Source organism: Gobius niger (assembly GCF_951799975.1).
Source record: "Gobius niger genome assembly, chromosome: 10".
In the NCBI taxonomy this organism is placed as follows: Eukaryota; Metazoa; Chordata; class Actinopteri; order Gobiiformes; family Gobiidae; genus Gobius; species Gobius niger.
In genome coordinates, this window is record NC_136861.1 from 4,397,872 (window position 1) to 4,424,919 (window position 27,048).

General features: G+C 52.3%; 1 protein-coding gene across 2 annotated transcripts; it reads right to left on the reverse strand.

The window, feature by feature from the left end:
- Nucleotides 1–1,264: 1,264 nt before the first annotated feature.
- On the reverse strand, nucleotides 1,265–27,035 carry jmjd6 (jumonji domain containing 6, arginine demethylase and lysine hydroxylase). 2 transcript variants are annotated; one of them, XM_079564529.1, is made up of 7 exons: nucleotides 26,716–27,035; nucleotides 26,479–26,613; nucleotides 21,773–22,161; nucleotides 18,959–19,245; nucleotides 3,298–3,433; nucleotides 2,993–3,125; nucleotides 1,265–1,477 (listed from the first exon to the last, which is right to left on the reverse strand). In XM_079564529.1, the coding sequence occupies exons 2-7, from the start codon at nucleotides 26,605–26,607 to the stop codon at nucleotides 1,352–1,354; spliced, it is 1,200 nt and encodes a 399-aa protein (XP_079420655.1). In that variant the 5' UTR covers nucleotides 26,608–26,613; nucleotides 26,716–27,035; the 3' UTR covers nucleotides 1,265–1,351. The 2 variants fall into 2 exon arrangements, with proteins under 2 accessions (XP_079420655.1, XP_079420654.1); XM_079564528.1 differs by having other exon boundaries at nucleotides 26,479–27,035.
- Between the last annotated feature and the right edge of the window lie 13 nt (nucleotides 27,036–27,048).

Genomic DNA, 27,048 nt, shown 5'->3' on the forward strand with positions numbered 1-27,048 from the left:
TTGTAATCTGAAAGTGGATTCACATTTTGAAAATTGGAGGGAAAAAGAAAAAAAAAAATGGGGAAGAATAGAGGAAAATTGTGGAAAATAAAAACGAGGGGAAATAACTGAAAAAAATGGGGGTAAGTAAAAAATTGAAAAAAAACAAAAACAAAAAAAAAAACGGAAAAATGTATTTAAACATTGGGAAAAAATTGTGATCTGAAAGTGGATTCACATTTTGAAAATTGGAGGGAAAAAGAAAAAAAAATGGGGAAGAATAGAGGGGAAAAAAATGTGTGGAAACACTAACAAAAAGAGGGGGGGGGGTGGAGAATGTGAAAAAAAAAATGGAAAAGAAAAATTGGAAAACATTGGTTCCTGTCGATATCGCCCGCCTCTAGAACAAACTCAACAAGTTTCAACCACGAATAAAACTTCGGACTTCGGAGCGAGGGGGGGACGAGGTTTCGAGATACAAACACAGAGAATAAATAAAGTTTGGCACTGGAGGGGCTTTAGGCACTGCACACTCGAGGAGCTCCACATTCAGGACCAGCACAAGAACCAAGAACCACCAGGAACCACCAGGAACCACCAGGAACCACCAGGAACCACCAGGAACCACCAGGAACCACCAGGAACCACCAGGAACCACCAGGAACCACAGAAGCTTCAGACGCAAAAACTGACGAGTGAAGACCAGCTCTGACTCCACTGAAGAACTAGAAAAGGGTTAAAGGAAACCACGGCGATTTGGTGAGACGCTGCAGGTGAATGAGGGAAAAGTGTAAATGTTGAAACTTCTGCTGAGAATCACTGATAAAAATCTGAGAAGAAAATGCATTACGAGTTTTCTGCCATTTTATGTTTTCATATAAAAATAAAGCGTTTTAAGCGTAAAAATGGCCAAATGGGAAAAAACTTCCAATGTTGTTCATCCACAAAGGAAATGACCATATTTGGATTACAGCGTCATCTCGGTCACAGCCTTTCCTGCTACACGTGGATGCCGAACAAAGACCTGCCATGTTGGAGTCGCTTCCTGGATAAAGAGAGAGGGTTTGGGGAAACATTGACCTGCAGCGTCTCGACTTAGGAGAAATAAAAGTTGAAAGTGCTGTCAGACGAGAAAAAAAAGCTCCTTTTAAACGGATTCTTAGTGAGAGAGACGGACACTGCAGCGAGGCCCCATCAGTCCTACAGGGGGCGCTCACTCGCCACTGGACTCCATGTCGCTGTAGTTTAAATAAAGCGTGGGCGGGTCTGGACTAGGTTAGGGGCGGGTCAGGAGCCGGTCAGGAGCCGGTCTGGGGCGGGTCAGGAGCCGGTCAGGAGCCGATCAGGGGCGGGACTGTGTCGTCGTCGGGCGTCACCGGGACGAGCTGCGCTCTTTGCTCACGCAGTCGTCCTGACCGCAGGTGTCTCCGTTCGCCGCCGAGCCGCAGGTGCGTCGCTTCTTCCTCCGGTGGGACATGGACTCGGAGCCGGAGCCGCCCTGAACACACGAGGAAACTTTAAACTCAAAAACTTGGAGCTTTTAGCCATGTTGTTGCTATAATCCTCCTGAATCCTGCTCTGAGCAGCTGCTGCGCCCCCTGTTGGTGAACCACTGACCTGTGACTCTGACATCTTTACATCAGTGTCAAACTTGTGTGCTAGCGTGTGTGTAGCGCGTGTGTTAGCTTGTGTGCTAGTCTGTGGGTAGCGTGTGTGTTAGCGCATGTTAGCGTGTGTGTAGCGCGTGCGCTAGCCTGTGTGTTAGCCTGTGTGTTAGCCTGTGTGTTAGCCTGTGTGTTAGCCTGTGTGTTAGCCTGTGTGTTAGCCTGTGTGTTAGCCTGTGTGTTAGCCTGTGTGTTAGCCTGTGTGTTAGCGTGTGTGTTAGCGTGTGTGTTAGCGTGTGTGCTAGCTTGTGTGTTAGCGTGTGTGCTAGCTTGTGTGCTAGCTTGTGTGCTAGCGTGTGTGTTAGCGTGTGTGCTAGCTTGTGTGCTAGCTTGTGTGCTAGCGTGTGTGTTAGCGTGTGTGTTAGCGTGTGTGTTAGCGTGTGTGTTAGCGTGTGTGTTAGCGTGTGTGCTAGCTTGTGTGCTAGCTTGTGTGCTAGCGTGTGTGCTAGCTTGTGTGCTAGCTTGTGTGCTAGCGTGTGTGTTAGCGTGTGTGCTAGCTTGTGTGCTAGCGTGTGTGTTAGCGTGTGTGTTAGCGTGTGTGTTAGCGTGTGTGTTAGCGTGTGTGTTAGCGTGTGTGTTAGCGTGTGTGCTAGCTTGTGTGCTAGCTTGTGTGCTAGCGTGTGTGTTAGCGTGTGTGCTAGCTTGTGTGCTAGCTTGTGTGCTAGCGTGTGTGTTAGCCTGTGTGTTAGCCTGTGTGTTAGCGTGTGTGTTAGCGTGTGTGTTAGCGTGTGTGTTAGCGTGTGTGTTAGCGTGTGTGCTAGCTTGTGTGCTAGCTTATGTGCTAGCGTGTGTGTAGCGCGTGTGTGTTAGCTTGTGTGCTAGTTTGTGGGTAGCGTGTGTGTTAGCGCATGTTAGCGTGTGTGTAGCGCGTGCGCTAGCGTATGTGCTAGCCTGCGTGTTAGCCTGCGTGTTAGCCTGCGTGTTAGCCTGCGTGTTAGCCTGCGTGTTAGCCTGCGTGTTAGCCTGCGTGTTAGCCTGCGTTGCAGATGTCAACTCTTTATAACTGCATCATGAAGTAACTTCACTTATTGCTGTTTATTTATATTACGGTAAAGTTTTATGAGCGGAGAGAGGGGGCGGAGTTAACTGAATCGAAGCGTTGCGTCTTCCGGGTTTGATGAAATACCTCCAGAAAATACTTATATTTATCACAAAAACTAGTACTCCACAGTGGTAGAGGAACAACATATCACATGAATGCCGATACTTAACTTCAGGATGGCTAAAAGAGCAGATACTGATACTTAAAGTACAAAATGGCTGATGCTTCTGCTTAAGATGGAGCTGCTGTAATAAACTTCATGTGTTGAGGATATGAAAACAGACTGATCTGATCTGGTTGAACTCACGTCAGAGTCGGAGTCTGACGAAGACGAGGAGGACGAGGAGTCGCTGGAGCTGTCGGAGGCGATTCCCGTCTCCTCCTGAAGATCCACTTTATCGGCCAGCGCCGCCAGGTCGGGACGCTCCTGCTTCAGGATCCTGCAGACACGGGTTCAACTTTCAATGACGTTCTAATGATCTCAGCACAACTAAGGTCACGTCCAGACAACGATCAGGGAAACATCTGGACACTTCTGTCCTGCTCCAGCTCATGGTGGTCTGCAGATGTTGGAGACAGGTGTGAATGAGCCACATGCGGGCGCGGTCGTACCTGTACCACTTGCGGGACAGTTTGGGTCGACCCCGGACGGTTTTGTGCCAAACGATGGGGAAGTTGGTGGTGCTGGCGAAGTTCTGCGTCACCGCGATCGTCGTGTCCAGATTCAGGACCACGTGCCACCAGCCGCCTGGAAGAGACCAGAGGAACATGAAGAACGTGAGGAACGTGAGGAGCATGATGGACATGAGGGACATGAGGGACGTGAGGGACGTGAGGGACGTGAGGAACGTGAGGGACGTGAGGGACGTGAGGGACATGAAGAACGTGAGGGACATGAGGGACATGAGGGACGTGAGGGACATGAAGAACGTGAGGGACATGAGGGACATGAGGGACGTGAGGGACGTGAGGGACGTGAGGGACGTGAGGAACGTGAGGGACGTGAGGGACGTGAGGGACGTGAGGGACATGAAGAACGTGAGGGACATGAGGGACATGAGGGACGTGAGGGACATGAAGAACGTGAGGGACATGAGGGACATGAGGGACGTGAGGGACGTGAGGGACGTGAGGGACGTGAGGAACGTGAGGGACGTGAGGGACGTGAGGGACATGAAGAACGTGAGGGACATGAGGGACATGAGGGACGTGAGGGACGTGAGGAACGTGAGGAACGTGAGGGACATGAAGAACGTGAGGGACATGAGGGACATGAGGGACGTGAGGGACGTGAGGAACGTGAGGAACGTGAGGGACATGAAGAACGTGAGGGACATGAGGGACATGAGGGACGTGAGGGACGTGAGGGACGTGAGGGACGTGAGGGACATGAAGAACGTGAGGGACATGAGGGACATGAGGGACGTGAGGGACGTGAGGGACGTGAGGGACGTGAGGGACATGAAGAACGTGAGGGACATGAGGGACATGAGGGACATGAGGGACGTGAGGGACGTGAGGGACGTGAGGGACGTGAGGGACATGAAGAACGTGAGGGACGTGAGGGACATGAGGGACATGAGGGACGTGAGGGACGTGAGGGACATGAGGGACGTGAGGGACGTGAGGGACGTGAGGGACGTGAGGGACGTGAGGGACATGAAGAACGTGAGGGACATGAGGGACATGAGGGACGTGAGGGACGTGAGGGACGTGAGGGACGTGAGGAACGTGAGGGACGTGAGGGACGTGAGGGACGTGAGGGACGTGAGGAACGTGAGGGACATGAGGGACATGAGGGACGTGAGGGACGTGAGGGACGTGAGGGACGTGAGGAACGTGAGGGACATGAGGGACATGAGGGACGTGAGGGACGTGAGGGACGTGAGGGACGTGAGGAACGTGAGGGACGTGAGGGACGTGAGGGACGTCAGGAACGTGAGGAACGTGAGGGACGTGAGGAACGTGAGGGACGTGAGGAGCGTGAGGGACGTGAGGGACGTGAGGGGCGTGAGGAACGTGAGGGACGTGAGGGACGTGAGGGACGTGAGGGACGTGAGGGACGTGAGGGGCGTGAGGAACGTGAGGGACGTGAGGGACGTGAGGGACGTGAGGGACGTGAGGGGCGTGAGGAACATGAGGGACGTGAGGGACGTGAGGAACGTGAGGAACGTGAAGAACGTGAGGAACGTGAGGGACGTGAGGGACGTGAGGGACGTGAGGGACGTGAGGAACGTGAGGGACGTGAGGGTCGTGAGGGACGTGAGGGGCGTGAGGAGCGTGAGGGACGTGAGGGACGTGAGGGACGTGAGGGACGTGAGGGTCGTGAGGGACGTGAGGGTCGTGAGGGTCGTGAGGGACGTGAGGGTCGTGAGGGACGTGAGGGACGTGAGGGACGTGAGGAGCGTGAGGGACGTGAGGGACGTGAGGGACGTGAGGGACGTGAGGGACGTGAGGGTCGTGAGGGACGTGAGGGACGTGAGGGACGTGAGGAGCGTGAGGGACGTGAGGGACGTGAGGGACGTGAGGGACGTGAGGGACGTGAGGGTCGTGAGGGTCGTGAGGGACGTGAGGGTCGTGAGGGTCGTGAGGGTCGTGAGGGACGTGAGGGTCGTGAGGGACGTGAGGGACGTGAGGAGCGTGAGGGACGTGAGGGACGTGAGGAGCGTGAGGGACGTGAGGGTCGTGAGGGACGTGAGGGTCGTGAGGGACGTGAGGGACGTGAGGGTCGTGAGGGACGTGAGGGACGTGAGGAGCGTGAGGGACGTGAGGGTCGTGAGGAGCATGAGGGACGTGAGGAACGTGAGGGACGTGAGGGACGTGAGGAGCATGAGGGACGTGAGGAACGTGAGGAACGTGAGGAGCATGAGGGACGTGAGGAACGTGAGGGACGTGAGGGACGTGAGGGACGTGAGGAACGTGAGGAACGTGAGGAACGTGAGGAACGTGAGGGACGTGAGGGACGTGAGGAACATGAGGGACGTGAGGAGCATGAGGGACGTGAGGAACGTGAGGAACGTGAGGGACGTGAGGGACGTGAGGGACGTGAGGAACGTGAGGAACGTGAGGAGCATGAGGGACGTGAGGAACGTGAGGGACGTGAGGAACGTGAGGAACGTGAGGAGCATGAGGGACGTGAGGAACGTGAGGAGCATGAGGGACGTGAGGAGCATGAGGGACGTGAGGAACGTGAGGAACGTGAGGAGCATGAGGGACGTGAGGAACGTGAGGGACGTGAGGAACGTGAGGAACGTGAGGAACGTGAGGAACGTGAGGGACGTGAGGGACGTGAGGAGCATGAGGGACGTGAGGAACGTGAGGAGCATGAGGGACGTGAGGAACGTGAGGAACGTGAGGGACGTGAGGAACGTGAGGAACGTGAGGAGCATGAGGGACGTGAGGAGCATGAGGGACGTGAGGAACGTGAGGAGCGTGAGGGACGTGAGGAACGTGAGGAACGTGAGGGACGTGAGGAGCATGAGGGACGTGAGGAACGTGAGGAACGTGAGGAGCATGAGGGACGTGAGGAACGTGAGGAACGTGAGGAACGTGAGGGACGTGAGGGACGTGAGGGACGTGAGGGACGTGAGGGACGTGAGGGACGTGAGGGACGTGAGGGACGTGAGGGACGTGAGGAGCATGAGGGACGTGAGGAACGTGAGGAACGTGAGGAACGTGAGGGTCGTGAGGGACGTGAGGAACGTGAGGGACGTGAGGGACGTGAGGGACGTGAGGGACGTGAGGAACGTGAGGAACGTGAGGAGCATGAGGGACGTGAGGAACGTGAGGAACGTGAGGAGCATGAGGGACGTGAGGAACGTGAGGAACGTGAGGAGCGTGAGGGACGTGAGGAACGTGAGGAACGTGAGGAGCATGAGGGACGTGAGGAACGTGAGGAACGTGAGGGACGTGAGGGACGTGAGGAACGTGAGGAACGTGAGGAACGTGAGGAACGTGAGGGACGTGAGGGACGTGAGGAGCATGAGGGACGTGAGGAACGTGAGGGACGTGAGGGACATGAGGGACGTGAGGGACGTGAGGAGCATGAGGGACGTGAGGGACGTGAGGGACGTGAGGGACGTGAGGGACGTGAGGGACGTGAGGAGCATGAGGGACGTGAGGAACGTGAGGGACGTGAGGGACGTGAGGGACGTGAGGGACGTGAGGAGCATGAGGGACGTGAGGGACGTGAGGGTCGTGAGGGACGTGAGGGTCGTGAGGGACGTGAGGGTCGTGAGGGACGTGAGGGACGTGAGGAACGTGAGGAGCATGAGGGACGTGAGGAACGTGAGGGACGTGAGGGACGTGAGGAACGTGAGGAGCATGAGGGACGTGAGGAACGTGAGGGACGTGAGGGACGTGAGGAGCATGAGGGACGTGAGGAACGTGAGGGACGTGAGGAACGTGAGGAACGTGAGGAGCATGAGGGACGTGAGGGACGTGAGGAGCATGAGGGACGTGAGGGACGTGAGGGACGTGAGGAACGTGAGGAACGTGAGGAGCATGAGGGACGTGAGGGACGTGAGGAGCATGAGGGACGTGAGGGACGTGAGGAACGTGAGGAGCATGAGGGACGTGAGGGACGTGAGGAGCATGAGGGACGTGAGGGACGTGAGGAACGTGAGGAGCATGAGGGACGTGAGGAGCATGAGGGACGTGAGGGACGTGAGGAGCGTGAGGGACGTGAGGGACGTGAGGGACGTGAGGAGCATGAGGGACGTGAGGAGCATGAGGGACGTGAGGGACGTGAGGGTCGTGAGGGACGTGAGGGACGTGAGGAGCGTGAGGGACGTGAGGGTCGTGAGGGACGTGAGGGACGTGAGGGACGTGAGGAGCGTGAGGGACGTGAGGGACGTGAGGAACGTGAGGAGCATGAGGGACGTGAGGAGCATGAGGGACGTGAGGAACGTGAGGGACGTGAGGGACGTGAGGAGCATGAGGGACGTGAGGAACGTGAGGGACGTGAGGAACGTGAGGAACGTGAGGAGCATGAGGGACGTGAGGGACGTGAGGGACGTGAGGAACGTGAGGGACGTGAGGAACGTGAGGAACGTGAGGAGCATGAGGAGCATGAGGGACGTGAGGGACGTGAGGGACGTGAGGAGCATGAGGGACGTGAGGAACGTGAGGGACGTGAGGAACGTGAGGAACGTGAGGAGCATGAGGGACGTGAGGGACGTGAGGGACGTGAGGAACGTGAGGGACGTGAGGAACGTGAGGAACGTGAGGAGCATGAGGAGCATGAGGGACGTGAGGGACGTGAGGGACGTGAGGAGCATGAGGGACGTGAGGGACGTGAGGGACGTGAGGAACGTGAGGAACGTGAGGGACGTGAGGGACGTGGGGGACGTGAGGAGCATGAGGGACGTGAGGGACGTGAGGGACGTGAGGAACGTGAGGAACGTGAGGAGCATGAGGGACGTGAGGGACATGAGGGACGTGAGGGACGTGAGGAACGTGAGGAACGTGAGGGACGTGAGGGACGTGGGGGACGTGAGGAGCATGAGGGACGTGAGGGACGTGAGGGACGTGAGGAACGTGAGGAACGTGAGGAGCATGAGGGACGTGAGGGACGTGAGGGACGTGAGGAGCATGAGGGACGTGAGGGACGTGAGGGACGTGAGGAACGTGAGGAACGTGAGGGACGTGAGGGACGTGGGGGACGTGAGGAGCATGAGGGACGTGAGGGACGTGAGGGACGTGAGGAACGTGAGGAACGTGAGGAGCATGAGGGACGTGAGGGACGTGAGGAACGTGAGGAACGTGAGGAGCATGAGGGACGTGAGGGACGTGAGGGTCGTGAGGGACGTGAGGAACGTGAGGGGCGTGAGGGACGTGAGGAGCATGAGGGACGTGAGGGACGTGAGGGACGTGAGGGACGTGAGGAACGTGAGGGACGTGAGGAGCATGAGGGACGTGAGGAGCATGAGGGACGTGAGGAGCATGAGGGACGTGAGGAACGTGAGGAACGTGAGGAGCATGAGGGACGTGAGGAGCATGAGGGACGTGAGGAGCATGAGGGACGTGAGGAGCATGAGGGACGTGAGGAGCATGAGGGACGTGAGGAGCATGAGGGACGTGAGGGACGTGAGGGACGTGAGGGACGTGAGGAGCATGAGGGACGTGAGGAGCATGAGGGACGTGAGGGACGTGAGGGACGTGAGGAGCATGAGGGACGTGAGGAGCATGAGGGACGTGAGGGACGTGAGGGACGTGAGGGACGTGAGGAGCATGAGGGACGTGAGGAGCATGAGGGACGTGAGGGACGTGAGGGACGTGAGGGACGTGAGGAACGTGAGGGACGTGAGGAACGTGAGGGACGTGAGGGACGTGAGGGACGTGAGGGACGTGAGGGGCGTGAGGAGCATGAGGGACGTGAGGAGCATGAGGGACGTGAGGGACGTGAGGGACGTGAGGGGCGTGAGGAGCATGAGGGACGTGAGGAGCATGAGGGACGTGAGGGACGTGAGGGACGTGAGGGACGTGAGGAACGTGAGGGACGTGAGGGACGTGAGGGACGTGAGGGACGTGAGGGACGTGAGGGACGTGAGGGACGTGAGGAACGTGAGGGACGTGAGGAGCATGAGGGGCGTGAGGGACGTGAGGGACGTGAGGGACGTGAGGGGCGTGAGGAGCATGAGGGACGTGAGGAGCATGAGGGACGTGAGGGACGTGAGGGACGTGAGGGGCGTGAGGGACGTGAGGAGCATGAGGGACGTGAGGAGCATGAGGGGCGTGAGGGGCGTGAGGAGCATGAGGGACGTGAGGGACGTGAGGAACGTGAGGGACGTGAGGGACGTGAGGGACGTGAGGGACGTGAGGAGCATGAGGGACGTGAGGAACGTGAGGGACGTGAGGGACGTGAGGGGCGTGAGGAGCATGAGGGACGTGAGGAGCATGAGGGACGTGAGGGACGTGAGGGACGTGAGGGGCGTGAGGAGCATGAGGGACGTGAGGAGCATGAGGGACGTGAGGGACGTGAGGGACGTGAGGGGCGTGAGGGACGTGAGGGGCGTGAGGAGCATGAGGGACGTGAGGAGCATGAGGGACGTGAGGGACGTGAGGGACGTGAGGGACGTGAGGGGCGTGAGGAGCATGAGGGACGTGAGGGGCGTGAGGGACGTGAGGGACGTGAGGGACGTGAGGGGCGTGAGGAGCATGAGGGACGTGAGGAGCATGAGGGACGTGAGGGACGTGAGGGACGTGAGGGGCGTGAGGAGCATGAGGGACGTGAGGAGCATGAGGGACGTGAGGAACGTGAGGGACGTGAGGGACGTGAGGAGCATGAGGGACGTGAGGGACGTGAGGGGCGTGAGGAGCATGAGGGACGTGAGGAGCATGAGGGACGTGAGGGACGTGAGGAACGTGAGGGACGTGAGGAGCATGAGGGACGTGAGGAGCATGAGGGACGTGAGGAGCATGAGGGACGTGAGGAACGTGAGGGACGTGAGGAACGTGAGGGACGTGAGGAACGTGAGGAACGTGAGGAACGTGAGGAACGTGAGGAACGTGAGGGACGTGAGGGACGTGAGGGACGTGAGGGACGTGAGGAGCATGAGGGACGTGAGGGACGTGAGGAGCATGAGGGACGTGAGGAACGTGAGGAGCATGAGGGACGTGAGGAACGTGAGGAACGTGAGGAGCATGAGGGACGTGAGGAACGTGAGGGACGTGAGGGACGTGAGGAACGTGAGGGACGTGAGGAACGTGAGGGACGTGAGGAACGTGAGGGACGTGAGGAGCATGAGGGACGTGAGGGACGTGAGGAACGTGAGGAACGTGAGGAGCATGAGGGACGTGAGGAACGTGAGGGACGTGAGGGACGTGAGGGACGTGAGGGACGTGAGGAACGTGAGGAACGTGAGGAACGTGAGGGACGTGAGGGACGTGAGGAGCATGAGGGACGTGAGGAACGTGAGGGACGTGAGGAGCATGAGGGACGTGAGGAGCGTGAGGAGCGTGAGGGACGTGAGGAGCATGAGGGACGTGAGGAGCATGAGGGACGTGAGGGACGTGAGGGACGTGAGGGACGTGAGGAGCATGAGGGACGTGAGGGACGTGAGGAACGTGAGGGACGTGAGGGACGTGAGGGACGTGAGGGACGTGAGGGACGTGAGGAGCATGAGGGACGTGAGGGACGTGAGGAACGTGAGGAACGTGAGGAACGTGAGGAGCATGAGGGACGTGAGGGACGTGAGGAACGTGAGGGACGTGAGGGACGTGAGGAGCGTGAGGGGCGTGAGGGGCGTGAGGGACGTGAGGAACGTGAGGGACGTGAGGAACGTGAGGGACGTGAGGGACGTGAGGAGCATGAGGGACGTGAGGGACGTGAGGGACGTGAGGGACGTGAGGGGCGTGAGGGGCGTGAGGGACGTGAGGGACGTGAGGGACGTGAGGAGCGTGAGGGGCGTGAGGGGCGTGAGGGGCATGAGGGACGTGAGGAGCATGAGGAACGTGAGGGACGTGAGGGACGTGAGGAGCATGAGGGACGTGAGGGACGTGAGGGACGTGAGGGACGTGAGGGACGTGAGGGACGTGAGGGACGTGAGGGTCGTGAGGGACGTGAGGGACGTGAGGGGCGTGAGGGACGTGAGGAGCATGAGGGACGTGAGGGACGTGAGGGACGTGAGGGACGTGAGGAGCGTGAGGGGCGTGAGGGGCGTGAGGGACGTGAGGAACGTGAGGGACGTGAGGAGCATGAGGGACGTGAGGGACGTGAGGAACGTGAGGGACGTGAGGGACGTGAGGAGCGTGAGGGGCGTGAGGGGCGTGAGGGACGTGAGGAACGTGAGGGACGTGAGGAACGTGAGGGACGTGAGGGGCGTGAGGGGCGTGAGGGACGTGAGGAACGTGAGGGACGTGAGGAACGTGAGGGGCGTGAGGGACGTGAGGGGCGTGAGGGGCGTGAGGGACGTGAGGGACGTGAGGGACGTGAGGAGCGTGAGGGGCGTGAGGGGCGTGAGGGGCATGAGGGACGTGAGGAGCATGAGGAACGTGAGGGACGTGAGGGACGTGAGGAGCATGAGGGACGTGAGGGACGTGAGGGACGTGAGGGACGTGAGGGGCGTGAGGGGCGTGAGGGACGTGAGGGACGTGAGGGACGTGAGGAGCGTGAGGGGCGTGAGGGGCGTGAGGGGCATGAGGGACGTGAGGAGCATGAGGAACGTGAGGGACGTGAGGGACGTGAGGAGCATGAGGGACGTGAGGGACGTGAGGGACGTGAGGGACGTGAGGGACGTGAGGGACGTGAGGGGCGTGAGGGACGTGAGGAGCATGAGGGACGTGAGGGACGTGAGGAGCATGAGGGACGTGAGGGACGTGAGGAACGTGAGGAACGTGAGGAGCATGAGGGGCGTGAGGGACGTGAGGGTCGTGAGGGACGTGAGGAACGTGAGGAACGTGAGGAGCATGAGGGACGTGAGGAACGTGAGGAACGTGAGGAACGTGAGGAACGTGAGGAGCATGAGGGACGTGAGGAGCGTGAGGGACGTGAGGAACGTGAGGAACGTGAGGAACGTGAGGAGCATGAGGAACGTGAGGAACGTGAGGAGCATGAGGAACGTGAGGAACGTGAGGAACGTGAGGAGCATGAGGGACGTGAGGAACGTGAGGGACGTGAGGAACGTGAGGAACGTGAGGAACGTGAGGAGCATGAGGAACGTGAGGAGCATGAGGGACGTGAGGGACGTGAGGAACGTGAGGAACGTGAGGAGCATGAGGTACGTGAGGGACGTGAGGGACGTGAGGAACGTGAGGAGCATGAGGGACGTGAGGGACGTGAGGAACGTGAGGGACGTGAGGAGCATGAGGGACGTGAGGGACGTGAGGGACGTGAGGAGCATGAGGGACGTGAGGGACGTGAGGAACGTGAGGAACGTGAGGAACGTGAGGAACGTGAGGAGCATGAGGGACGTGAGGGACGTGAGGAACGTGAGGGACGTGAGGAGCGTGAGGGGCGTGAGGGACGTGAGGAACGTGAGGGACGTGAGGGACGTGAGGGACGTGAGGAGCATGAGGGACGTGAGGGACGTGAGGAACGTGAGGAACGTGAGGAGCATGAGGGACGTGAGGGACGTGAGGAACGTGAGGGACGTGAGGAACGTGAGGGACGTGAGGGACGTGAGAGACGTGAGGAACGTGAGGAACGTGAGGGACGTGAGGGGCGTGAGGGGCGTGAGGAGCGTGAGGGGCGTGAGGGACGTGAGGGGCGTGAGGGGCGTGAGGGGCGTGAGGAGCGTGAGGGGCGTGAGGAACGTGAGGGACGTGAGGAACGTGAGGAACGTGAGGGACGTGAGGAACGTGAGGGACGTGAGGAGCATGAGGGACGTGAGGGACGTGAGGGACGTGAGGGGCGTGAGGGGCGTGAGGGACGTGAGGAACGTGAGGGACGTGAGGAACGTGAGGAACGTGAGGGACGTGAGGAGCATGAGGGACGTGAGGGACGTGAGGGACGTGAGGGGCGTGAGGGGCGTGAGGAGCGTGAGGGGCGTGAGGGACGTGAGGGACGTGAGGGGCGTGAGGGGCGTGAGGAGCGTGAGGGGCGTGAGGGACGTGAGGAACGTGAGGGACGTGAGGGACGTGAGGAACGTGAGGAACGTGAGGGACGTGAGGAGCATGAGGGACGTGAGGGACGTGAGGGACGTGAGGAGCGTGAGGGACGTGAGGAACGTGAGGGACGTGAGGAACGTGAGGGACGTGAGGGACGTGAGGAACGTGAGGAACGTGAGGGACGTGAGGGACGTGAGGGACGTGAGGAGCGTGAGGGACGTGAGGAACGTGAGGGACGTGAGGGACGTGAGGGACGTGAGGAACGTGAGGGACGTGAGGAACGTGAGGGACGTGAGGGACGTGAGGAACGTGAGGAACGTGAGGAACGTGAGGGACGTGAGGGACGTGAGGAGCGTGAGGGACGTGAGGAGCATGAGGGACGTGAGGAACGTGAGGGACGTGAGGGACGTGAGGAACGTGAGGAACGTGAGGGACGTGAGGAGCATGAGGGACGTGAGGGACGTGAGGGACGTGAGGAGCGTGAGGGGCGTGAGGGGCGTGAGGGACGTGAGGAGCGTGAGGGACGTGAGGGGCGTGAGGGACGTGAGGGACGTGAGGGACGTGAGAGACGTGAGGAACGTGAGGGACGTGAGGGGCGTGAGGGGCGTGAGGAGCGTGAGGGGCGTGAGGGACGTGAGGAACGTGAGGGACGTGAGGAACGTGAGGGTCGTGAGGGACGTGAGGAACGTGAGGAACGTGAGGGACGTGAGGAGCATGAGGGACGTGAGGAACGTGAGGGACGTGAGGGACGTGAGAGACGTGAGGAACGTGAGGGACGTGAGGGGCGTGAGGGGCGTGAGGAGCGTGAGGGGCGTGAGGGACGTGAGGAACGTGAGGGACGTGAGGAACGTGAGGGTCGTGAGGGACGTGAGGAACGTGAGGGGCGTGAGGAGCGTGAGGGGCGTGAGGGACGTGAGGAACGTGAGGGACGTGAGGGACGTGAGGGGCGTGAGAGACGTGAGGAACGTGAGGGACGTGAGGGGCGTGAGGGGCGTGAGGAACGTGAGGAACGTGAGGAACGTGAGGGACGTGAGGAACGTGAGGGACGTGAGGGACGTGAGGAACGTGAGGGTCGTGAGAGACGTGAGAGACGTGAGGAACGTGAGGGTCGTGAGGGACGTGAGGAACGTGAGGGGCGTGAGGAGCGTGAGGGGCGTGAGGGACGTGAGGAACGTGAGGAACGTGAGGGACGTGAGGGACGTGAGAGACGTGAGGAACGTGAGGGACGTGAGGGGCGTGAGGGGCGTGAGGAGCGTGAGGGGCGTGAGGGACGTGAGGAACGTGAGGGACGTGAGGAACGTGAGGGTCGTGAGGGACGTGAGGAACGTGAGGGGCGTGAGGAGCGTGAGGGGCGTGAGGGACGTGAGGAACGTGAGGGACGTGAGGGACGTGAGGAACGTGAGGAACGTGAGGGACGTGAGGAGCATGAGGGACGTGAGGGACGTGAGGGACGTGAGGAGCGTGAGGGGCGTGAGGGGCGTGAGGGACGTGAGGAACGTGAGGGACGTGAGGAACGTGAGGGACGTGAGGGACGTGAGGAGCGTGAGGGGCGTGAGGGGCGTGAGGGACGTGAGGAACGTGAGGGACGTGAGGGACGTGAGGAGCATGAGGGACGTGAGGGACATGAGGGACGTGAGGGACGTGAGGGACGTGAGGGACGTGAGGGACGTGAGGGGCGTGAGGGGCGTGAGGGACGTGAGGGACGTGAGGGACGTGAGGGACGTGAGGAGCGTGAGGGGCGTGAGGGGCGTGAGGGGCATGAGGGACGTGAGGAGCATGAGGAACGTGAGGGACGTGAGGGACGTGAGGAGCGTGAGGGGCGTGAGGGGCGTGAGGGACGTGAGGAACGTGAGGGACGTGAGGAACGTGAGGGACGTGAGGGACGTGAGGAGCATGAGGGACGTGAGGGACGTGAGGGACGTGAGGGACGTGAGGGACGTGAGGAGCGTGAGGAGCATGAGGGACGTGAGGGACGTGAGGGACGTGAGGGTCGTGAGGGACGTGAGGGACGTGAGGAGCATGAGGGACGTGAGGAACGTGAGGGACGTGAGGAGCATGAGGAGCATGAGGAGCATGGGGAGCATGGGGGGACGAGACGGATATTGGGCCTAAAAATTCAGACTTTACGACACAATGAATGAAAAGCTCATTTGGAGAAACGTTCGTAGCCGCTGAGCCGCCTGACGAGTCAAATCTCGCTTCCATCTTCTGTTTTCTCGCCCTGTAGGCCCGACCGAGGACGCCGCTCGTGCTGCCCATTGTTGGCATTCCTGATTAATAACTCCACCTCTGCCTGCATCTGCCCCTGACAAACTTATCTGGTTTCCTTGGCATAACAAAGCCTCACAGGAGCCTCTGATATTGGCCACACTGGTCAAACTCCCGTCTTTAGCCGCTGCTGTCTCCCACAAAGGAAATGACCATATTTGGATAACATTGTCTTCTCGGTCACAGCCTTTCCTGCTACACGTGGATACCGAACATGTCAGTATTGGGGAAAGACCAGGGAGCTCTTACTCTGAAGGCAGATTACAGAAGCAGGTGAGATCAGACGGAGTGTTTGGGGTTAATCTCGTTTATCTGCTCGGCCTGATCTGGGTCACGGTCTGTCCACAACTAAATACTACAGTCACTACCAAATACTACAGTCAATACTTCACAGCACTGCAGTAGAACTTCATGACACCAGAGGAAGATGAAGTCAGGCTGAAGATGGGAATGATGCATTTCATTTCACCATAAAAGCTGAATGAACGAGTTATACAGGGAGTAGAAAGTAATATCATTTCAAACAGTTTGATTATTTAGACCGGGATAGTATCTGTATTTTATGCTAAAATACAGATACTATGTTTATGTACCTAAAAAGTAAGAGGTTTTGTTTTTCATGTGAGTCATTGAGATTAAACAGAATACTGGCTCTTTGGTTCCCTCTGCTGGTTAAAACATGTGTTACATTCCATTGGCAAGTTTTTTAGCTTTATATTGAACATCGGACTGGGAGAAACACGAGACAAAAAGGTTGTGAACCCCTGATGTCCAAAACACTGGGCAAAACAGATACAGTAGGTCAGGGGTAGGCAACGTCAGGCCCGGGGGCCAAATCCGGCCCTCCAGCACAGAAGCTCTGGCCCCCAATATGATTTTGAGAAATATTATTATGCAAATAAGAGAGCAAATACCTGTTAAAGTACTCTAAAAAATGTGAGGAATAGTGTCCTTTTATAGTGTATTTTTTAAATGTCCTTACAGAACATCCCACTCGGTCGTATATAATGTAAAACAGTGATTCTCAACTGGTGGGTCGGGGACTCAAAAGTGGGTCGCGAGCCAACAGGGAACTTTTTTTTCAATATTTTCCATCTGTAACTACACAGAAACACACTGTGTGTTTGTTAAATGTTAAATTAATATTGTTTTTTTTTTAATCATAATTTCAGTCTTAACCCTCATGTGGCCCTTAATTTTGCACCTTTTCAAGACCCTATTGTATGTACACACACTTAAAATAACCATACATTCATATTTTTTGTGCTTCTTTTTACAAAAAAGTAATTTGGCATCCGCACAGTAAAGTGAAGATTACTGCGCATATTTCAAACTACTCCTGGTATTATTACGCCTTACAATATAGTTCCCCCTTTTATCCGCTTAGAAAATCCACATTGTTTAATTTTGTGTAATTATACTTTGTAGTGGAACACTTCACGTAACCATATTTAAATAGGGAAAACGTGGAAGAGCTTGGTAGCTTCTATCTTGACCAGTTTTGGAGCTATAGAGGAGAGAGGGAGAGGCTAAATGCTAACGCCGTCTGCGCTGTGTTTACGTGACTGAAGATCAGACAGGTCCTAAAGAACTCGTCAAAGCTAAGGTAAGAAAATATCTCAGTATGGAAAAACTGTGGCCTATTCCTTTAAAAGGCTTTTGGGTCATTTTGATCGGCCGTGGGCTCCAGTGGCTGTCGGGTCAAAAGGACCGAAGGCCCCACGAGGGTCTATGTCTTGTTCAATAAAAACATGTGGTAAATACAATATTTTATAAGATATATGAGAAATTACAGTTTTACTTGGTTAAGTGGTCTCAGAGCCGGACCACTTTAGAACCACTGATGTAAAACTTTGGCATTTGCACAAAATGGTTCTTTCTTTAGGCTACAATGGTGAGGTTCGGCCCTTGGTGTTTTGGTTATGATGAAAATCGTCCTCTGTGACTCAAACTTGCCGACCGCTGCAGTAGGTCCTACAGACTCTGGGGGGCGGGCCCATGTGAAGAGGGTTGGCTGATATTTAAACCTTTAACAGCACATTTTCTCCACTTTGGCTAAACATTTGTTATCAAAGTAAAGGTTTAAATCATAGAAATGTGTCTAATAGAGCAGTGGTTCTGAACCTGGGGTCGGGACCCTCAAGGGGGTCGCGAGACAAATTTGGGGGGTTGCCAGATCATGTAGATAAATTATACATATATTTTATTAGCATATAATACAATATTTGATTGTAGCAGTGCCATTATTTGTTCGCAATTTGTTTTTTTTCTTTGTTTTTTAAGAATTATGTAGGCCAGGAGTAGGCAACATCAGGTCCGAGGGCCAATTCCGGCCCTCCAGCATTGAAGCTCTGGCCCTCAGGATTTTTTTTAATGATTTTGAAGATGATATTATTACACAAATCAGAGGTCAAATTCCTGTTTGAATACTCTAAAAATGTGCAAAATACAGTCAAATCTTTCAAAATTTCTAAATAAAACACCCATGTAGGTCATGTATAGGGCTGGGTACGATGCTTTATTCTATATCTATATTAAAATATTGTGGCGTCTAGAACCAGAAAACAGAACCATAATGTGTGGAAGGAAAATGAGGCTAAAAACAAGGAAAAATCGTGTTTAAATTGTTTTTTGGGGGAAAAAAGGGGAAAAAATAGGGTATCAATTTGGGAAAATTAGTAAGACGGAAAAAACAATTGCGAAAACTTGGGAAAAATAAGAAAGAAAGAAAGATTGGGTGAAATGGAGAAAAACAAATCGAATTTGATTTGAGCTGAAACAACAAAGTCTCTTCCTTTAATCCCTTAACTCCCGCCTGAACCGAGCACATTTTCTCCAGTTTGGCTTTACCCCAATCCAAAAGCTTCTGGAAAAAAGCTGTGAAAATAGCGACAAAACTGAGACGAAAACAATGATGGAAATGTGACAAAAAAGTGAGAAAACATTGAAAAAAAGTGACGAAAAATTGATGAAAAAGTGGCAAAAATTTGACACAAAAAAAAGACAAAAAAATGACAAAAATGTGACAAAATGTGACAAAATGTGACAAAAAAATGACAAAAAAGTGACAAAAAAATGTGATAAAAATTTGACTAAAAAATGACAAAAATGTGACAAAAAATGGACGAAAAAATGGACGAAAAAATGACAAAATGTGACAAAAATGTGATAAAAATGAGACAAAAATTTGATAAAAAATTGACGGAAAAATGACAAAAATGTGACAAAAAAAATTATAAAAAATTGAAGAAAAAAATGATAGAAATGTCACAAAATGTGACAAAACGTGACAAAAATTTGACGAAAAAGTTACAAAAATGAGTTGAATCCCCAACAAAAAAACTGATGGAAAAAAAATCTGACGACGTGAGTAAAAAGATCCTCTCGGTTCAGGCGGGAGTTAAGAGGTTACCCCTACGGTAGTTTTCAATGCTGTGTAACTGAGAGCGCCCCCTACCTGGCACGAACACGGTCTCCCCCGGCCGCTGCAGGACCTCCAGGGGCCTGAACTCCTGGGGCCAGCCGGGCTCCTGGGTGCGCGGGTAGATGACGTTGAACCACGTGATGGCCTCGTCCTGCTGGTTCCCGCCGTCGTCCCGGGTCACTTTGATCAGCTCCCGCGGCGTGTGCGTCGGGAACAGGCACCAGCGCTTGTGCCCCTGAACCAGGGCGTTCCAGGCCGAGGTGCCCAGCGGGTCGATGTGGATCCCGGTGCCCGAGCGCGACGGGCCCATCACGAACCACCTGGAGAACAAGAGGTTATTATGAACCACCTGGAGAACAAGAGGTTATTATGAACCACCTGGAGAACGAGAGGTTATTATGAACCACCTGGAGAACAAGAGGTTATTATGAACCACCTGGAGAACAAGAGGTTATTATGAACCACCGGGAGAACGAGAGGTTATTATGAACCACCTGGAGAACAAGAGGTTATTATGAACCACCTGGAGAACAAGAGATCATCATCACGAACCACCTGGAGAACAAGAGGTTATCACAGTGGTTTCGCTCGGGATAATTTCTCAGGGTTGAAAAAAAATCCTTCATGAATTAATCTCTCATAAGCCTTTTTTTTTTAAATAATAAATGTATATATATAGGCTGCATATTATTTGTTAGAAAAATGTGCGATTGCAGGATAAATGGAGCTAAACTAAACCTGATCTGAACAGTCTTGGTACATTTTGCAACAGAAATGTGTATAAACTCGTGCGTAAAAGTCTCAGGATGACGACTTTCAGAGCGTCACCTGCTCATCAATATCAAGGCTCAGATTACGCTGATACAAATGTAAAGTGGAGCTTATTATTTGCATTTTTTTCAATCTTAACGGGATGTAAGAGACGGTGGGTGAACGGGACAATGTACCAGTTCACATCACTGCAGGACGCGCCGCCCCCTGCCATACGGGGAGGGAAAGAGAGAGAGAGACATAGATGAGCTCGTCCTGAGACTTACGTGAGAAGAGCGGCTCCATATGGGAACGATATTATTAGTCTTTAACCGCGTTTGCATCGTGTTGTTGTTAGGAAAGTTATCTAGGAGCTGAGTCGGGGCAAAGCTCTCGATTTACCGATCGATCTACGTTCCCACCCTCACCTATGGTCATGAGATTTGGGTAATGACCGAAAGGACGAGATCGCGAATACAAGCGGCCGAAATGAGTTTCCTTCGCAGGGTGTCTGGGCGCACCCTCCGAGATCGGGTGAGGAGCTCAGTTACCCGGGAGGAGCTCGGAGTAGAGTCGCTGCTCCTCCACGTCGAAAGGAGCAGCTGAGGTGGCTCGGGCATCTGTTCCGGATGCCTCCTGGTCGCCTCCCGCGGGAGGTGTTCCAGGCATGTCCTAGTGGGACAAGGCCTCGTGGAAGGCCCAGGACACGGTGGTGGGACTATGTCTCTGAGCTGGCCTGGTGTGGCCTCGGGGTCAGAACAGCTGGAGGAGATGTGTGTGGATCGGGAAGTTTGGGCATCTCTGCTGAGACTGCTGCCCCCGCGACCCGGCCCCGGATAAAGCGGAAGAAAATGGATGGATGGCATCGTGTTGTTGTTAGGAAAGTTATCTAGCAAGGCAGTGATACAACTTGTAAGAGCTCATCCAAGACAAGATGCGGTGTAAAACTTTAGAGAGAGAGAGAGCCCCGTGCGCTATGAATATATTTATTTTTGTTACGGCTTGATTTTCAATCCTTCAAAATGACGGACGGCCTTTGAAATTTTCCGTCAAAGTAAAAAATATTCCGGAAATGACGGAGAAATTTTCGGTTAATTTATCCTCTGGATCATCATCACGAACCACCTAGAGAACAAGAGGTTATTATGAAGCACCTGAAGAACTCTCCTCACCTCTAGAAGGCTCTCCTCACCTATAGGGGTTCTAAGTTCTCAACTATAGGGGGCTCTCTTCACCTCTAGAAGGCTCTCCTCACCTATAGGGGTTCTAAGTTCTCAACTATAGGGGGCTCTCTTCACCTCTAGGGGGCTCTCTTCACCTCTAGAAGGCTCTCCTCACCTCTAGGGGGCTCTCTTCACCTCTAGAAGGCTCTCCTCACCTCTGGGGGCTCTCCTCACCTGTAGGGGGATCTCGGGGGCTCTCCTCACCTCTAGAAGGCTCTCCTCACCTGTAGGGGGATCTCGGGGGCTCTCCTCACCTCTAGAAGGCTCTCCTCACCTCTGGGGGCTCTCCTCACCTGTAGGGGGATCTCGGGGGCTCTCCTCACCTCTAGGGGGCTCTCCTCACCTCTGGGGGCTCTCCTCACCTGTAGGGGGCTCTCCTCACTTGTAGGGGGATCTCGGGGGCTCTCCTCACCTGTAGGGGGCTCTCCTCACCTCTAGAAGGCTCTCCTCACCTCTGGGGGCTCTCCTCACCTGTAGGGGGATCTCGGGGGCTCTCTTCACCTCTAGAAGGCTCTCCGCACCTCTAGGGGGCTCTCTTCACCTCTAGAAGACTCTCCTCACCTCTAGGGGGCTCTCTTCACCTCTAGAAGGCTCTCCTCACCTCTGGGGGCTCTCCTCACCTGTAGGGGGATCTCGGGGGCTCTCCTCACCTCTAGAAGGCTCTCCTCACCTCTAGGGGGCTCTCCTCACCTGTAGGGAGCTCTCCTCACCTATAGGGGGCTCTAAGTTCTCATCTATAGGCGGCTCTCCTCATCTATAGGCGGCTCTCCTCATCTATAGGCGGCTCTCCTCACCTCTAGAAGGCTCTCCTCACCTATGGGGGGCTCTCCTCACCTCTAGGGGGCTCTTCTCACCTCTAGGGGGCTCTCCTCACCTGTACGGCGGCCGGCGTTTCTCCCCGGCGAACTGAAACAGGTCGTCGGTGAAGAACACGGGCACGGCGTAATCCTCCAGCAGCTTCTTGCGCTTGGCGTGCTCGCCGTAGCTGCTGTCGAAGATGTAGAGCGGGCTGTCGTCGCGGGTGCTCTCCAGGTAGTCCACGTAGTACTTCATCTTCATCTTCACCGAGTAGCCGTCGTTGTCCTCGCCGCACTTGAACTTCTGGTTGCGGTACTTGCGCTTGAGCCGCTCCAGGGTCCACTTCTCCTTGGCGGCCCACCCGTCCTGGCAGTTCAGCAGCACCACGGGCTTGTACGGCCGCTCGAACCTGGCGATGAACTCCTCCGGGCTGAGGCGCGAGGCGTCCACGCGCTCCACGTTGTCCTGGGAGAGGAACACACAGATGACGTGATGAAGACTTTACATCAGGGGTGCCCAAAGCGGGGCCCGCCAGAGGGTGGTTAACCCCTTAACTCCCACCTGAACCGAGCACATTTTCTCTAGTTTGGCTTTACCCCGATCCAGAACATAGCGACAGAACTGAGACGAAAACAATGATGAAGATGTGACAAAAAAGTGAGCAAAAACTGACAAAAATTTGACAAAAAATGATGAAAAAGTGGAAAAAATTTGGGGGAAAAAAAATGGACAAAAAATGACAAAAAAATGACAGAAAGTGACAAAAAATGACCAAAAAAAATATGAAAAAGTGGCAAAAATGTCACATTTTTGCCACTTTTTCATATTTTTTTTGACCAAAATGTCTAAAAATTGACAAAAAAGGACAAAAAAAGTAAAGAAAGTGAAAAAAGTTTTTGAAAAATTGACAAAAAATGATGAAAAAGTGGCAAAAATGTCAGAAAAAAGGACAAAAAAAGGACAAGAAATGACAGAAAGTGACAAAAAATGGCGAAAAATTTACAAAAAAGAATGAAAAAAAGGATGAAATAGTGGCAAAAATGACCAAAAAAATTACAAAAAATGACCAAAAAATGAAAAAATTATGAACATGTGACAAAAAGTGACAAAAAATGTACTATTTGACAAAAAAAATTACAAAAAAGTTAAAAAAATTAGTTGAAAACTCCCCAAAAAATGATGGGAAAAAAATCTGATGACGTGAAGAAAAAGATCCATTTAGATGAGTTTTGTAGATCTTAGCTTTAAAATGAGGTGTTACACTGGCCTACAGGATTTGGGTAAAGCTGAACTGGAGAAAATGCTCTCGGTTCAGGCGGGAACCGAGAGGATCTTTTTCCTCACGTCATCAGATTTTTTTTCCATCATTTTTTTGTTGGGTATTCAGCTCATTTTTGTAACTTTTTTTGTCTTTTTTATCAAATTTTTGTATTTTTTTGTCACATTTTTGGCATTTTTTTGTCAATTTTTTGTCAATTTCTTGTGACATTTTTGCCACTTTTTCATAAATTTTTCGTCCATTTTTTGTCAATGTTTTCTCACTTTTTAGTCACATTTCCATCATTGTTTTCGTCTCAGTTTTGTTGCTATTTTCTCACCTTTTTCCCAGAAGCTTTTGGATTGGGGTAAAGCCAAACTGGAGAAAATGCTCTCGGTTCAGGCGGGAGTTAAGGGGTTAACAAGATGCTTTTGTAAATCTTTTTTTGTTGGGTTCAGTTGATTTTTTACTGCAGAAAGTCCGTACTAGCCATAAAGGAAACAGTTAAAAGTAAACAGCTGATGATAGGGTTGAACTGGGCAATTCCCCCTCACAGAAAAAAACAGACGATCCTTGGTTTAATGGACTTTTAACTCCATTACATCCATTAAAAAGGTAAATGAGTCTTTTGTGCTTTGTGAAATAGACAAAGAACGCCACTGTGCTGCTGGTGACGGGGCCGGACTTTATCACTTCCTGAATTATTGCTCCTCTTGAGCGTTTTACATGCTTCATTCTACTGTTTAAACACACAAAATAAAATAGACAGACTGTAGCGTTATCCAAACTGAGTGCACATATTATGCAGAGTTAAGGCGTAACCTGTGCATGACTGTACCGACAGAACAAACACAGGGCGTCGGTGCAGAGCGTTTACGAGCAGCTGATTCACAACTTAATGATTGACTTTGAAACGCGTGACATGAACATGGATTAGAAACACTCGAAGAGCTTGTTCAACGGTTCATTATATACCTAGGATTAGGGCTGTGCAATTAATCGAAATTCGATTACGATTTCGATTACAATAGTAAACGATTACAAAATTAGCATAATCGCAAAAAATCGATTATAATTTTTATTTATTTATTTTTTTCAATTTTTTTTTCCCAATTTTTTTCCTTTTTTTCTCTCTAATTTTGGGATTTTTGACACTTTTTTGCTGGATTTTTGTCACTTTTTTGCTGGATTTTTGTCATTTTTTTGCTGGATTTTTGTCATTTTTTTGCTGGATTTTTGTCATTTTTTTTGCTGGATTTTTGTCTTTTTTTCTGGATTTTTGTCATTTTTTTTGCTGGATTTTTGTAACTTTTTTGCTGGATTTTTGTCTTTTTTTATGGATTTTTGTCATTTTTTTTGCTGGATTTTTGTCATTTTTTTGCTGGATTTTTGTCTTTTTTGATGGATTTTTTTCACTTTTTTGATGGATTTTTTTAAAGGCAACAAATAATCGTTTGAATAATCGTGATTTCAATTATGACAAAAATAATCGTGATTATTAGTTTTTCAATAATCGAGCAGCCCTACCTAGGATGTTACTTTTTAATGCTACTATTGTATTGTATTGAAGTATCTGCATTAACCTGAGTAGTATAGTTACTCCTTCCACTGAAAGTAAATGATAGTGACAGAAAAAGCCATTAATTTGAATATACTTTTATGTCCTTTTTATTGCTGCTTCTGAGTACTCACAGTATTCAAGTAACATACATTTATTGCTTTGCTCAAATAGTACATTTTTTATGCAACAAACACACAAACTAAGTCCTCATTTCACTAAGATTTTCCAACATTGTATCAAAAAGGAATGAGGGGAAATCTCGATACATTACAGGAAACCTTTGAGCAAAAAGCTGTGAACAATTTTAGCCAGAACTGTTGTTGAAGAACTTAACCCGTATAACTCTAGCACAGAACCTCTGGCCCCCAAGATGATTTTGAGAAATATTATTATGCAAATAAGAGAGCAGACACCTGGTAAAGTACTCATAAAATGCGAGAAATAGTGTCAGTATTTAAAAAATGTCCTGTCAGAACATCCCGCTTGGTCATCATGATAAACAGTGATTCTCTACTGGGGCGTCGGGACCCAAAAGTCGGTCATGGAACCATTTTCAGTGGGTCACGAGTCTACAGGGAACTTTTTTTTCCAACTGTGTCTGTTAAAATTAATGTTATCGGGTTGTTTTGATCAGAATTTCAGTCTTAAAGGTTGTTTAGAAAAGGTGAATACACGTCCCCATGGTTACTGCAAGTGAAACAGATCCTCGATGACTGCGGTCTCTCCTATATTTGGAGATCCCAGAAAATCACCAATGTTAACTGGCTGAAACTCAAAGTGGAACGAACCCTAAAGGACCAGTTTACACAGAAATGGAGAGGAGAATGTGGCACTATGTCGTCTTGTGATGTTTATGTGGAATTTAAAACCGTATTTGAATTAGAAAAGTATCTTTTGTGTGAGAATGTCTCTCACAGACGCGCCATTTGTAATTTAAGAACCGGAAATAATCGACTGGCAAACGTAGTGGCCGATACAAAGGCATTGACAGAAAATTTCGTTATTATAATCTCTGTAATGATAATGTTGTCGGTGATGAGTTTCATTTACTGTTTGAATGTTCAAATGCGGAAGTTGTCGTCAATAGAGAAAAATATTTGCCAACATTTTTTGTAAGACGCCCTTCAATGTTTAAATTTATTTCACTTATGCAAAATCAAAGGCAAAATGTGATTAGTAAATTTGGTACCTTTTTGAAAAAGGTTCTTCCTCTGTTAAAATGATATCTGTTATTACTTTGTTCTGTTTTGTTTTTGTGAACTTGTGCTCCATACCATGGGTGTGGTCGTGAGCACTGAAAAAAGAAAGAAAGAAGAAAGAAAGGAAATCTACTACTTGTTCAACAAAAACTTGCGTGGAAAATTCAACATTTTATACGATATAGGAGAAATTACTGTTTTATTTGGGTCCTCGGCTCGTCATCTGAGGATAATGGTGGCTCCCAAAGCCCTGAGAACCTGAGAACCACTGATATAAAACACTGGCATTTGCAGAAAATAGTTCTATACTTTAGGCGACAATGTTGGGGTTCGGCCCTTGGGTGTTTTGGCAATGATGAAAATCGGCCTCCACGACACAAACTTGCCTCCCCCTGGCTGCCGTATAACATACATGAGAAATGTCATTATAGTCCAATAACCGAAGATTTCAAGCTATTTTGACCCAATTTAATAATGATATTTTAGGCCTTCATTTTGGCCAGATTTATTATTTATGCCCAGAGAAAACCCTCAATTTTTTCCCTACTACTTTTTTACTTCTACATTTTTTTAAAATTATTATTATTACAAAATGTTACTCGTATTAGCGTCACATGAGTCTGGTCAGAGGTTGAATAAATAAATAAATATAAATGGTGATGTTATTGTGTAGTGTCCATCGCGTACGTGCCGAGCTGCACTGTTCCTGTTAGCATTAGCCACATTAGCTCCTGGCGGCGGAGCGCTGTGTGTGTGGACATTACCTTGACGCTGCGGTGCGACACGTCGAAAGCGTCGTGATATCCATGCTTGACCCAGTCCGCGGAGTCCTTCAGCTCGGGCCTGGCGCTCCGCTTCGCCTCTTTGATCCGCTTTTTACTTTTGTGGTTCATTTCCCCCTGTTTCGGGTTCAGAAAAAGCTCACAGTTAGCCCAAAAGCTAAACTGCGCTAAAGCTACATTTAGCCCTCGCTGCTAACCGGCGTTTTCCAACACTCTCACCTCGTTTTAAAGCAACAAAACCCGTGACAGGACAGCGTTTATCGCGTGCTTGACTCGTATCCAATGTGCACACACACTTCTGTGGCCTCTGATCGTGTGAAATCTTTATAAAAAGCAGAAAAGCGCAATAAAAGCGCACTTAGCGCCAGACACAAAATGCTTCTGCACAGTTTGACATGACAGACTTCCGCACTCTGAAAAACGAGGGTTACGATTGGTCATATTCCTTCCCGCCAGAACTAAGCGCAGCTCCGATTGGCTGTGGGCCGTCCCTGTCTTCTGTTATGGCGGATGTGGAATTCCAGCGTGTTCTACAAAATCATGCAACAAAGC

Excerpts from the sequence above, each read along its gene's own strand:
- jmjd6 (XM_079564529.1), bottom strand. The coding sequence starts at position 26,607 with ATGAACCACAAAAGTAAAAAGCGGATCAAAGAGGCGAAGCGGAGCGCC. Across the intron at positions 3,434-18,958 it reads GGAGACCGTGTTCGTGCCAG|GCGGCTGGTGGCACGTGGTC; the intron begins GTAGGGGGCGCT and ends GGTCTCTTCCAG. Across the intron at positions 3,126-3,297 it reads CTGTCCCGCAAGTGGTACAG|GATCCTGAAGCAGGAGCGTC; the intron begins GTACGACCGCGC and ends CCGTGTCTGCAG.